General features: G+C 36.7%; 2 protein-coding genes across 3 annotated transcripts in view; both read left to right on the plus strand.

The window, feature by feature from the left end:
* LOC111450455 overlaps positions 1–651 on the plus strand; it is a 10,165-nt gene extending 9,514 nt beyond the window's left edge. The window contains exon 5 of the transcript XR_002711814.1: positions 641–651. The gene's annotated coding sequence lies outside the window, so the exon portion shown is untranslated. The remainder of the gene's footprint in view (positions 1–640) is intronic.
* The window catches only part of LOC111450452 (protein GDAP2 homolog), a 15,860-nt gene extending 2,645 nt beyond the window's left edge, over positions 1–13,215 (plus strand). For both annotated transcript variants that reach the window (XM_023090603.1, XM_023090604.1), the window contains exons 3-15: positions 2,982–3,059; positions 3,294–3,349; positions 3,470–3,589; positions 3,694–3,764; positions 4,342–4,435; positions 4,555–4,758; positions 7,848–8,099; positions 8,607–8,715; positions 11,278–11,345; positions 12,309–12,378; positions 12,462–12,536; positions 12,614–12,705; positions 12,894–13,215. In XM_023090603.1, the coding sequence (XP_022946371.1) occupies positions 2,982–3,059; positions 3,294–3,349; positions 3,470–3,589; positions 3,694–3,764; positions 4,342–4,435; positions 4,555–4,758; positions 7,848–8,099; positions 8,607–8,715; positions 11,278–11,345; positions 12,309–12,378; positions 12,462–12,536; positions 12,614–12,705; positions 12,894–12,969 (1,365 nt within the window). In that variant the 3' untranslated portion in view covers positions 12,970–13,215. The remainder of the gene's footprint in view (positions 1–2,981; positions 3,060–3,293; positions 3,350–3,469; positions 3,590–3,693; positions 3,765–4,341; positions 4,436–4,554; positions 4,759–7,847; positions 8,100–8,606; positions 8,716–11,277; positions 11,346–12,308; positions 12,379–12,461; positions 12,537–12,613; positions 12,706–12,893) is intronic.
* Positions 13,216–13,748: the final 533 nt, after the last annotated feature.

The raw sequence follows: 13,748 nt of genomic DNA on the forward strand, positions 1-13,748 counted from the left end.
AAAAAAAAAAAAAAAAAAAAAAAAAAAAAAAAAAAAAAAAAAACCTTCGTTACTGAAGCTATAGTGCAGCCACCCCAGCAAACCACAAGAAACAACCCTTATCCTTGAAAGGCAGATGGAGGAGGAACTCCTCGATCATCCCTACACATCTCTAAGACCGAAAGGGACTCCACACAAAACACACATACTCACAACTCCAAAGGATATGATCTAGGTCTTCCTTCACCTTTTGTCAAAGGATACAACAAAATGGGCCAACCAATGAAGCCCCCTTTCTTGAGAGTTGATCTAGAGTGTTAACCCAACCGTGCAAAACATGCCGGACAAAGAACTTAATCTTCCTTTGAGATCTTAATCTTCCAAAGAGCCAAAAATATGGAGTCCCTAATTGAAGAAGGTTCCAACTAACAACGAAAAAAGGAACTAGAAGAGAAGGCACTAGAAGGGTTATGCCTCCAAATACGAACATCCTCTCTCCTAGTCCTAAAATCAAATTCTCCTATCAAGGGTTTGTGATATCTAACAGTCCTTATTTGGCAAAGAATGACAAAAACTGAACGAAAAAGAAAAAGAGCTCCTGTACCAAACTAAGATGTCAACCACGAATTTTTTTTCCAAAGAGTCAAATGATAAAGATGAGGAAACAAAATGCAGAGGGTTCCCCCACCCATTTATCCTCCTAGAAGTACGTTTCGTTACCTTCCCCAACAACTCAACAGACCAGATTGGAGAAGGGAGCTGAAGGGAAATATCCTTCCACAAGTTTCTGAAAGTGTCTTTAAACTCACCCAACAACCACTCAAAGGGGTGGAACCCATAATTCCTCGCTATAATCCTCCACCACTGGGAATTTGGCTCAAGGGGGAAACACCGATATCAAAAGGGCTTTGTTTTGAATCCTTAAATTCCCAAGCACTCTATCTCCTAGGTTTACCAGCTTCCCAATGACCTCTCAGCTTACAAGGTGGGCCCTTTACCCTCATCAACTCCTTCCCACCAGTAAGCTCCTTATAAACTTTTTAATATTCTTACAAACCGAATAGGGGGCTTTGAAGAGAGAAAAAAACAGATAGAAATTTCACTCAAATTTGATCTAAGAAGGGTGGGCCTACCACCTTTAGAGAAATAACTTCTTTTCCAAGAAGCCGACCTCTTTCTAGTTTTATCCATGATAGGGTTCAAAAAAGAGGAAAGAAGAGGGAAAAGAACCAATGCTGCACCCCACAAAACTAGCCCACCTATCCAATTTTTCAAAGTTACAATCCAGCCCTAGCATCAAACACTTGTCCATAATTTTGAGCGTCGAAATATCTTTAAAGAAAGCAAGGATATGGTTCAAAAGTAAGAATGGCTCCTTCCCTAAAAAGAAGAAAATGCAAAATGAAGATGGGACAGGGGAAATCCCTTACCACAAGCATGAAGAGAAAAGGGGACAAGGGTCGCCTTATCTAAAACCTTGGAAGGCTCGAACTTTCCCCACAGGACTCCCATTAATAAGAAAGGAGTAACTAACCGGCCTCACACAACTCCAAATCCACATTCTCCATTTATACCCAAACCCTTTCTTGTCAAGAATCTTGAGAAAATTTCATTCAACATGATCTTAGACCTTTTCAAAGTTGATCTTTAAGATCATACATTTTTTCGCAACTTATAATTCTCGATAGCTTCATTGGAACTAAGGACCTGATCTAGAATTTGTCTTCCTTAAAGTGCCTTGAGAATCAGATATTGAAGGAAACTTCCTTAAGCCTATTGTCCAAAACTTTGGCAATAGGAACAAAGCATAATATGAAATCTCACCATTCCACATTTTAGCTGCTGAAGGAGGCTTAACTTTTATACAAAGAGTATAGGAACTTCAAATATTCAAGTAACTACCCCCACAAACTCATCATGATTATTCAAAACAATAACCTGACTCTCGATTGAATCCTTTGTCTGCAAGGCCAAAGTAGCATCACCTTAGAACCAAGTTGTGTAACTAATTGATGGATAGGTCATGTCACGTGTGACCATTTAGATAGTGATGAATGTAATCTGGATGCACAAAATTAGAGTACAATGGCAAGCCACTCAATAAAATAAATGTGGATAGAATTACAAACCAAAATCCATAACCTTTTTGAAATGGTTCCACATATTGATCAAGCAAAAACACAAACAAAATGAGAATGAGGAGATCAGTCACGAACAAGTGATGGAGTGGATATAAATCTGACCGACTAGCTGTATTATGCTATTTGGTTGCTATCTTTATTGTATTGAGGAAATTAATCATTAAGTACTTGAGTGATATGTATTGGAAAAACTTGGGTCCCGTTAGATAACCATTTTGTTTTTTGTTTTTTGTTTTTGGAAATTATGCTTGTTTCCACACTATTTTTCTTTTCTTTTCTTTTTTTTTTTGTAAGTTTTCCACCTTTCTTAACAACACATTTGAATTCTTAACAAAATTGCACAAACAAAATCTAGTTTTGAAAAACTATTTTTTTAGTTTTCAAATTTGGCATGATTTTTGAAAGCATGTTTAAAATGTAGGTAATAAAGCAATAAAACTATAGGTAGAAGTAGTGATCGGAAGCTTAAGTTTTAAAAATAGAAAAAAAAAAAAGTAGTTATCAAATGGAGCCTTAAAGTTTATGTACAGTTTTCGTGCCTTGTCTCTAAAGAATGTAGAGATGCTTTGTTCATTGTTTAGAACTTAACAGTATCTCCATCATTTGTATTAAAAGAAAATGAAGAGGTTATAAATGCTATGCAATTGTAGACGTGATGGTGGTCGACCGCATTTTCGACATAAAACCTGTTAGAATAAAAGCCTATTTGGAGAAAGTTATGTTACAGATAGTTAAGGATTTGTAATATCTGATTTGTATCTGAATCAGAAAATTCCTTTTCGGTTAAGTTTCTTTACATAAAATTATAAATAATTTCTATGTCTGCAATCTCTTCTGATTGTACATTACATCATTATACAGAACTTGGATGAAGCGCACAGTAGCCCTGGTTTGCATGCTGCTGCAGGACCTGGCCTGTCGGAAGAATGTGGAACACTTGTACGCCTGTGATTATTTATTCTTCAGTTGGGCTTTTATTTATTGCTTTTACCCTTGAAAACGGACACAATAACATATGCATATATCTAATGTAAAAAAGGAATAATTGTGAATAGTTTGGAGATAAAATGGAATATGGATTTTACTATTCTTAGAAAAATTTTCTTATAGCACTTCTTTGGACAATAAGAATGTCAAAACCTGACTCACTGGATACACTTTCACTTCCTGAAGGGTGGTTGTCGCACAGGAATGGCAAAAGTCACTAATGCTTATGACCTTCCGGCAAGGTGAGTATGTAGTTGATGTTTGGATCTCAGAGTAAAGACCTGTACATTTTTCCATAAATACTGATCCTCACTAGCGCAATTTTTCTCCCACTTTAATTTGATCTCTACCATTTTTTTCAGGAAGGTCATACATACTGTTGGTCCAAAATATGCAGTCAAATACCATACTGCTGCTGAGAATGCTCTGAGCCATTGCTACCGTTCTTGCCTTGAACTTCTCATTGAAAATGGGCTTCAGAGGTCGTGAAAGTAGCTGATGCTACGTTCTTTTTTCTCCATATTATTTGATCATCTAATGAATCTCTTGGTATTTTTAGCTTACATGTAAATGGCATTTAATGCAGCATTGCTATGGGTTGTATATATGCAGAGGCAAAAAACTACCCCCGTGAACCTGCTGCACACGTAGCAATAAGTGAGATATTTAACTACATGTTCCTTTAAGTTGTCTATACTTTTCTCTATTCTACTGATTTCAAATATCATGCAGTACTATGTTCACGAATTATGGACCCCCATTAACTGCCAATTTACCTAGTATATTTGGACCTAATAGGGAATTGGGCTCGAGGGCTTGCTTAGAATGCCCGCTAGTCTAGGATAAGAAAAATAAAATTGTGAAAAGCTGATTCTAAAATTTCAATAATTTCTTTTATTATTTTTCTTTGATGGTAGGATCATTTGTATCTAGTCTTCACCATTTGTGATTGTTACCAACTTGCATTCTTTAATTCATCTGAAATGATGAAATCTCTGGTTTGTTATGCTACCAAAGTAGTTTTTCCATGCTGATTCAAATGTTTCTAAAATAAAAATCTTAGTATTCGTTAGGCATACAACTGTTTACTTTATCAACTTATTGATATGCTTACCAAAGTAGTTTTTCCAATTATCTGATGGAGTATGTTGGAAGTCTAATTTTCACATCTTATAAAAAAAAAAAAAAATTTACATCTTATCCCCGATTTAAATTTTCTTCTTCTCTTGTTTAGGAACTGTGCGTCGTTTTCTAGAGAAGCAGAAGGATAAAATTAAAGCGGTTGTATTTTGTACAACATCATCAGTTGATACAGAAATATACAAAAGGTACTTCACTCTCAAGCAACTGAGCCTGCCATTCCTGGAGGTTATGTTTTCCATTCTGTATAAAATATAACAATCCGTGTTGGACTTATTCTATCTTATTTTATATGTTTCCGAGGCAGGTTGCTTCCACTGTACTTTCCACGTGATAAACATGAAGAAGAAGTTGCATTGTCAAAGCTTCCTGCAGATGTTGGAGATGAGAATGGTGAGACCATTATAGACGAACGGAAAATCAGGATAAAACCTTTGCCCAAAAAGAATGTTCTGAAACCTCCCCCAGTTATCGATGATCCTCCTGTCAGTGATGTAAGGTTGACACGGAGGTTAGTGGAATGATTTAGCTATAACAAATTATTTTTTTCAAAAAATATTTCATCTCCAAATAGTAGGTTCATGAGAATTGCATGGTTGTCTGAGTAAGAGTTGCCACAAAGTTGATGACATTGATCAGAGTTGCCATGAATTGATGACATTGATCTGTTTCATCGACATTGCTTCCTGTTATCAAGACTTACAGCCAGTTATATATAGTTGAAAGAAGCAAAACTATATTGATAACCTGGAAATACACGAAGGTATGAGCAATCCTCCCTATAAGCTACGGGGATTACAAAAGTGGGCCACAACCAGCAAAATTACGTAAGAAAACAGTAACAAATTTCTGGGTAAAGAGAAAGAGTACACCATTTAGGAGCCAACCACCTAGCTAAACCCCTCACCTCATCAACCCACTAGCCTTCAAAAAGTTGGAACGTTTTATTATATTCTATTTCACAAATGAGCTGTTAAAAGTCAAAAAGGATGCTAGCTTTTTGGGTATCATATTTCTTATCTTTGGGCATGTTGATTTTTGTTTTTTAACAAGAAATGAAACTTTTCATAAAATAAATGAAAAGTGACCAAGGCTCAAAGATACAAACTCCACATGAAGTTTAAATAAGAGTAATAATAAATAATAATAAAAACAACGAAAAACAAGAAGAGTATAAAAAGCTTTTGAGAAGTTTATTATGTAATTGTTATCTGATTTGATAGCCAAGTTAAGAGTCTCATGTGAGAGTTCACAGTTACAAAAAATGGTCCAATTTTCAAAAGCACCAAGTTTCCGCTAGAAGTGTAAGAAAACCATTTTCAAGGAGAGCAATGTTTCTTCTAATGAAGTCTTTGATTGTCAAATCCTTCTCATGCGTACAAATGACAATAGAGAATGGATGATGTGAGTTTGACGAGAAAGGAAGAAGAAACTCGAATCGTAGTTCTCTGAGTTGAAAGAGGAAGCATAGAGGTTATGTCTCCTTGTTCCTGTAGTTGTTGAAGTCATCTCCCACTGTGGGAGATGGCTAAATTCATTGATCTTATGTCCTTTCAGAGGCCCTTCTTGCTTATTCTTCCTAATACTTTCTTGGTTTTTTGTAAGGTTCAAGTCCATATGAGTTCAACTCACATCCATTAAAAAATAAAACTCGTTTAGTTTTTAACCCTTGTGTGAAGTTATCAATGCCGTACCCTTCACTTCAATCTGATCCCTTGTAATGTATAAAGATTTTTGTAATTATACTTTAGGTCTTATTTTGTTGGATTGGAGTCCCTTTTTGTTTTAGTTTGCGTCCAAAACTTGGGCTGGTTTCTTATATTTTCTTGTATTCTCCCATTTCTTCTATTCAAGCTTGCTTTTAAATATTAATACTACTAATAATAAAAGTACTCCCATCCATTGAGCAAGGACCAATATCTTCGTTATGGAAACTTCATCAGTATATGCAAAAAAGCTCCCATGGAACTAACTTTACTGGCTGATTAGTTTGGCTGAAATGCAGCCACTGTTCTGCATTGATCTCCACCTTCATAAAGGAATAAACCTACAGTATTATTCCATACGTGCCTGCATCAGTTTGACATATTAATTGTTTTTCCTTGTTCTCTACGCATAACTGCAGGATTTATCCCCTATCCATATTATAGTTTCTTCATTCCGCATAAAAAAGTGAGGTTTGGGATCTTCATCCCCACTCTGCCTTCCCCACCCCCTTTCTATGGCAGAAAAATACACCAGGCTCTCCATGTAAGCATTTATTCCTTCAAATTACTCTAAGAAAACCCCTAGCATTGATGAGACCCTGTTCTTCGTTACAAGTCTAAGATGTAAGATCCTCACCAGTCACCTCTTGGTGGAGTTATACTTACAGGGAATTCTTTTTTAACTACAACCTCTCCATGATTGTGAACAACTGGAAAGCTTTCCTATGGTTTTTTTGGTAGGGGGTTCTCTCTATCCCGGCCCTTAGTCTGTTCTTTACTTCTTTTGTTTAATCCTATTTTGTTTCTTATCTAAAAAAGAAAAGTTTCTCACCAGTCACCTCTTCCTCAGTGTGGAACATCTAAGTGCAATCTTCCCTAAAGAAGTTCCATGTAGCTTCCCAAGTTGCAAGCTTAATCATCATAAGATAGTTCTGTGATTGCAGTAACCCTTTCTCATACACCTTTATCAAAGCTCCTTCACAACACTATTCTGTTTTATGGGCCTGAGGATTTTTAAGTCTGTCTATTCTTCCCCTCATTTTCATGTTTCCAACCCTCTTCTAGATTCTTCATTCTTGGAATCTAAAAAGTACTGGATTAGTGACATCCACCCTTCCAGATTTAATCATGCAGGAATTTCTGGACCTTTTTTTGTTATTTATTTATTTATTTAGTTTTTTGTGTCTCCTTCGTTGTAGTGTTAGTACCTTCAGATAGCCACCCTCTTTGATTAACACAACTTCCAGCAACCAATATTATTTGTTTGCCATTCTAGTTTCACTGAAAATCTTCAAGTTTTAAGGCACCCTGACATTCGTTCAATTGTTAATTCCAATCATTTTGTCTGCTTGTATTGTAAGAATATTATAGAAAAAATTTACATTTCTAGTTCCTTCTTTCCTCAAATTTCATTCTTCAATATCCCATTTTCCTATCTAATCCTACTGGAAAACCTCTTCCCATTATACACCATCGATACTTTTCTTTGTAGTACGTGCTGCCTTGAAGGCCATTTGAAATGAAAAGCAAGATTGCACCAAAGAAAAAGCAAGAAAAATGCTATTTTACCTTTGTGTTTTCTTTTCATACTGAGAACTGTAGTATTATTGGAGAAAAATTGATGGGCGGGGATGGAAACCACTGGCATTACTGTGTTATTTCCCAGAAAAAGTAAAACTTATAATCTGGAATTTGTTCTATTTTAATGCAGTTTTTCTTCATTTCCACATTTTCTTTCATATGCGCGCCTCTTTTTAGTAAATAGTTTAGTTTCTTAACAAGAAAGGAAAAAAGAAAAAGGACTGCTTATTGCTCATCTGCACTGAGCCTTATTCTTCATCTATTTCCATTCCTAAGGTATTTTAACTTGACTAATCGTCCTTGGTAATTTTAGGAACTCGTCATATTTGGATGCATACCTGGATCCTGCTTTCATGGCTTTAATCAAAGATCCAGATCAAAGACGCAAGGAACAATGGGAAAAAACTGCCCAGGCGCAGACTGGATGGAGTTATGGTAGAATGCTTGGATTTGGTGACCTTGGTGGACCTCCTTTATCTGCTGCTGAAGAATACTCGCTTCATTCGAGATACCTTGCTAAAGCAAATTCTCTTAATCTCTCTGAAATTGCGGAGATGAAAATAGTGTGAGTATCAAATTTCTTGTTTTTTTTTCATGCCTTATATATAGGGGTTTGCTATTCTCCACCCACACAATCGAAAGGTGAGGTGGACGTAAATATGGACAAAGTCATTGAATTTTGGATACTAGATAATAGATTTATGCTTCATTGGTTCGAAACATTTATCCAAGGATAGTTGCTCTTGGAGTTCTGGATCTTCAGGCCAGTTAATATTTACTTATTTACTTCTCTTCACTACTTTTTGAGAGGTTTTTTTTATAGTTGCCTTGTACAGAGAGGACATTTAAAGGAAGTTGGTTTTCGTGAGCCATTAGAGTTAATATGTGCCCGTGTTTAATAGAAGTGTCTATTGAGAAATGTGTTGTTTCCTATTACCATACTGAGATCTAGTTTATGTTTCTTTTTGGCATGTTAATTGATCAGAGGCTTGTGAAAATAAGGAGAGTGAGATACTTTGCATTTCTGTAAATATCACTAGCTTGAGATACCTTTATTTATATCCTATTGCAGTTACCGTGGTGGAGTCGATAGTGATGGTCACCCTGTCATGGTTGTTGTGGGAGCACATTTTCTACTGCGTTGTCTTGATCTTGAGCGATTTGTGCTCTATGTTGTAAAGGTAATTTAATTTAACCATGAATGCTATGCATTTGTTTCTCATATTAGAATTTTGAATCCTAAGAAGCTGTATAGATATGGACACAGAACAAAATGAATCAACCATTTTTCAGACATTGATATGGACCTGATAAGATGATAATAATGAACTTCTTGGAACTCAAGGACACAGTTATACAACCAATAGAACAAATCCTGTTCAGTTTCTATATTTTAGACTGTTCCAAAGCTTCATACATTATGAGGATGTATGTATGAATTGTTCTCAATCATGCTTTGTTAAATTATCGGTAGTGTTGTACTGGTGTTTTTAAAATCGTTTGAAGCATCAGAGATACGCCCATGCCACAGCCTCTCTGCTTAAGCCTTCGAGGCTTGAAGGGTGTAAGTCTCTGTTATGGTTTGAGGCTTGAATGGTGGTTTCAATTGCATAACAGATTTTAAGCAGTGGCTAATGACAGTAGTCGGCCGCTAAGTCTGGTTATTTTAAACATTTATTTTACTTCTCTAAGGATATGAAATTCTCCTATAAAGATGCTACAACGAAGTTAAATGTCTTGCCAAATAAATAACAAGTCTACCAGATACAAACTTCTGTTTCAAATGTCATTTCCAGCATCCTCTATGACTAGGCTTGTGTCTTTCCTTTCCTTTTGAAACTTTATTTTTCTGTTTATTCATATTCTGCGTAATTAATCAATCAACCATTTTAATTTCTTTGGATGTAGCCACCCTCCTCCCCAAGTTATTTCCTCGGGTAGTTGTGCTCGCTATGTGCTGCATACGACTCCTTTGTGCACCTCCATTCGTGATGTGGAAGTCCCCATGTGTTTCATAAATGTTTTCCGTGTCCAAAATTTCATATATTCGTGCACACGTGTGGACACTCTAAATTGTATGCTTAGCATTACAATCCTAAGTCAGGGAAAAATTGTCAATGACTAGTTTTAAGTGGGGAGAGTGTCTCAACCCTACTAAAAGACTGGGTTGAGATTCCTATCAAGTGAGCAAGCATGAGACGACATGTATGTGACGACTAAGTATGAGTTGGGAGAGAAGTATCATGATGCGACCAAAGAGGATATCACCTAACCAATCTAGAAGTAGTACTTGAGAAAACTAAACTCAAAACACATGCAAGATTAGAAATGATAAGTCAGTGCGGTTAGTTATAAGCCTAGATAGGGCCTTGGGCCATAGTCCCAAAACCTGGGGTTGAGTTTTGACAAGTGGGTTTGGAGTTTGATGCATTTGAGGGAAAGATGCAAGCATGTCAGGTTTCAGGGTGAAAGGAGATCAAACGTGCACTTTATAATGCCTTAGAATGTACTTCAGGGGAGAGACATGATGTTGGTTCTCCACCACCCCTAGGCCATGACATAGTTCATGGTCCAAGTGAGCCACCTCATGACACAAGACAAGTGTCTTGACATCTTCTTTAAAGGATGTAAATCTCAAAGACAGTCTTAGATGACATGAGTATACTGGTATTGCGCATCTACCCATAGATTGGAGGTTGAAACTTGGGCCTAGACTCCAACACAATATGCTGAATGAACATGGCATGAGAGCAAGTGTACTCATGCCATCGATAATGTTCAGATGGATGGGTGTCTCGAAGGCTCTAACAAGTAAGATGGATTGATGGGTTGGTTCTTGGTAAGCATGTCCAAGTGAGCATCAAAGCTTGATGACATACTAAGGTATCATAAGGTATTAGTGGCCACCCGATAAACATTTGAAAGTTAGTTTTGGTATGCTACCCGACAAGACTTAGCTTGATTGGCAACTTATCCTATTATTGGCCTAGGAACGACAAGAATCATCTTGGAAATTCGTTGAGCTGGTTCTCACCTAGTTATGCAACAAAAATCATCCTGGTAGAGTTTGGTGGGCTCATTAAGCTAGGTATGACTTAAAAGTAGTAGGAATTGCCAAGTATTACCTGGTAAGTCTTGTAAAAGCTAGTTTTGACCTCGTTAAAAGTTTGAACTCATCTCAGTGAGGTCCTCACTTGATGTAGAAGTTGGATAGCCAAGTGGTCGAGAATCAAGATGATGAGAATTAAATGACCTTGGCCTATAGTAGAGGGAAGTCGGTTAAAGTCATGGAAGATAAGAAATGCATGAAAGGGTGACGAGTATTGTTGAGGCCAAGTCAAGATGCGTGCATAAGTTGGAAACACTCGGTGATTGAAAAATTTGATGATGAGTAGAAGGTTGCTCAGTTGTACGGCTAGTTTGTGTGGATGTTCAAGATTAGCACGTAGTAAATAAAATAAGCTTGGTCGAGTAGGAGCGAACCTTGCCTATGGTCAGATGGAGTATAAAGCTCTTATATATAATTTATTATGGATTGATTAAGAAAGATCTTATATAGAATTCATTTCCATTTCAGTTGATTTCATTCAATTTAATGATGCTACATAAAACTCGACTCAAAGTAGTACTTGTAGTTTCTGGTTAACCACTAATCTTGCTGCTATTTTCTGGAACATCCGTTCTTTGTTATAATGTGCTATGACATTATTCAGTTTATGGACTGACTTGTTATTAAATTCCAGGAATTTGAGCCATTAATACAGAAGCCCTATACAATAGTGTACTTCCACTCAGCAGCATCTTTGCAGCCGTAAGTGCAGTTATATCTGCTTGAAGTTATCTTCTATTTTTCTTAAGCGAACTAAGATTTGAGGGATTAAAAACATTTTTGTCCTAATGATAAGCCTAGACATTGAAAAGTTTTTGGATCAGTTATATCTACTTGAAGTTATCTCCTGTTGGGCATTAGTTACATAAATATTTAGGAAATGCTTATCAAACACATTTCTTTGTTTCAATAACCTATTTCATCGAGTCGAGGCCCATAATCAAGGATGTGCCATGATGTGAGAAACGTTCCCTTAAAAAAAGGCTCCTTTTATTGGGTTATTGTCTCGGTAAGCTTGTGAGATCCCACATCGGTTGGGGAGGAGAACGAAACACCTTTTATAAGGGTGTGGAAACCTTTCCCTAGCAGACGCGTTTTAAAAACCTTGAGGGGATGCCCGAAAGGGAAAGCCCAAAGAGGACAATATCTGCTAGCGGTGCGCTTGGACCGTTATAAGGTATCAGAGACAGACATCGGGCGATGTGCCAGCAAAGAGACTGTTCCTCGAAGGGGGGTAGACACGAGGCGGTGTGCCAGTAAGGATGCTGGCCTCGAAGAGGGGTGGATTTGGTAGATGTCCTACATCGATTGGAGAAAGGAAACGAGTGTCAGCGAGGACGTTGGGCCTTGAGGGGGGTGGATTGTGAGATCCCACATCAATTGGGGAGGAGAGCGAAACACCCTTTATAAGGGTGTGGAAACCTTTCCCTAATAGACGCATTTTAAAAACCTTGAGGGGAAGCCCGAAAGGGAAAGCCCAAAGAGGACAATATCTGCTAGCGGTGAGCCTAGGCCGTTACAAAGCGTTTTTTTAATGGAGCTCGATTTATCGTTAAAAAAGTTCCTAGAAGGTTCTTGAGAAGAACTAGATGTATGAATGTGTTTATTCAGAGCATGTCTAAAAACATACTTCTCTGACTATGTTTATGGATTATATGCTGTTAGTCGGCCAGACATGGGATGGATGAAGAGATTGCAGCAGATTCTTGGCCGAAAACACCAGCGCAACCTCCATGTATGAACTCCAACTTATTCTAGTATATAGTTCCGACCCAAAATCCGCCTTCCACTTTCTCACCGACCTGTATGATTTTATAGGCAATATATGTTCTTCACCCAACCTTTGGATTGAAAGCTGCAGTATTTGCCATGCAATTGCTCGTTGATAATGTGGTAGGTTTCAAGTTTGTTATAATCTCTGATGTTTATAGCAATGAATGAGATTTAAGTTTTAAGTAACTGATATCCAGGTATGGAACAAAGTTGTGTACATCGATCGACTACTGCAGCTGTTCAAATACGTTCCTCGTGAGCAGTTGACCATCCCTGACTTTGTATTTCAGTGAGTGAATATTTACTTTAAACTCTTTTTCAACAATGATTTATTTCTTTCTATTAATCAAAGGTTTGATACCTTGGGAAACTTATGCACATCTTCAAGTTTAGAGCATAGTTCATGGGTCCCTTTATTATGCCTTGAGTTTATTACAATTAAGAGAAATTAGACGTCTCAACGTGTTGTAAATGCAGGCACGACTTAGAAGTAAACGGAGGGAAGGGCCTGATTGTGGATCCTCGAACAAAATACGTATACCATCGACCTTAAGATCAAAGAAATGTGTAAATCACAGCATGGGCTATGGTTTATATACTGCTTATCTTCCTTTAGTGTTCTTAGGTGGGTAGGTGTTGATTATGTTTGTAGAAATGGTCTCCCTACTATTTTCTTTAATTTTTTTCCTCTCAAGTATTGGTTCTTTTGTCTTGTGAAGGTGAATAACGTTATTCCTTTTGTATGTTATGTCGGATGAGATTTTAATAATAAAATGAAAAAAGTGGTTTGTTGAAATTTGCTTAAGGTGCTCTGTTAATATTCATTTCCACTGTTCTGCCAGATAAATGTAACCAAACTTGTCGATATTTTAAATATCGGGATTTTCAAGAATGTATCATGTGAAGAATTTCGATGTTTTTATTTCAATTTTCAAATTAATCCTTTTGTTTACATTTATTGATATTAATATTTTCAAATTATTCTTAGTAGAGGTCTTTTGGGAACACCATATTTTTGTACGATGGAAGGTGTGATGATAAGCATTACTATGACTTCAAGATGATTGATATTATATTTTTGTACGGTGGAAGGTGCGATAATAAGCATTACTATGACTTCAAGATGATCGATATCATATTTTTATTTTTGTACGATGGAAGGTGTGATAATAAACATTACTATATATAAGTTTCAGTGGTTAGATAAATCTATTAATTAGAGGAATTTATGAGATTTAGGATTGTTTATTTGAATTTTATATTCAAGTGAATTATTCCGTAATTAAGGCTCCTAGATTAACATTTATGTTTTGAAGTATTTTTGTGAGTAAT

The sequence above is a fragment of the Cucurbita moschata genome, unplaced genomic scaffold, assembly GCF_002738365.1.
Source record: "Cucurbita moschata cultivar Rifu unplaced genomic scaffold, Cmos_1.0 Cmo_Scf00012, whole genome shotgun sequence".
NCBI lineage: Eukaryota > Viridiplantae > Streptophyta > Magnoliopsida > Cucurbitales > Cucurbitaceae > Cucurbita > Cucurbita moschata.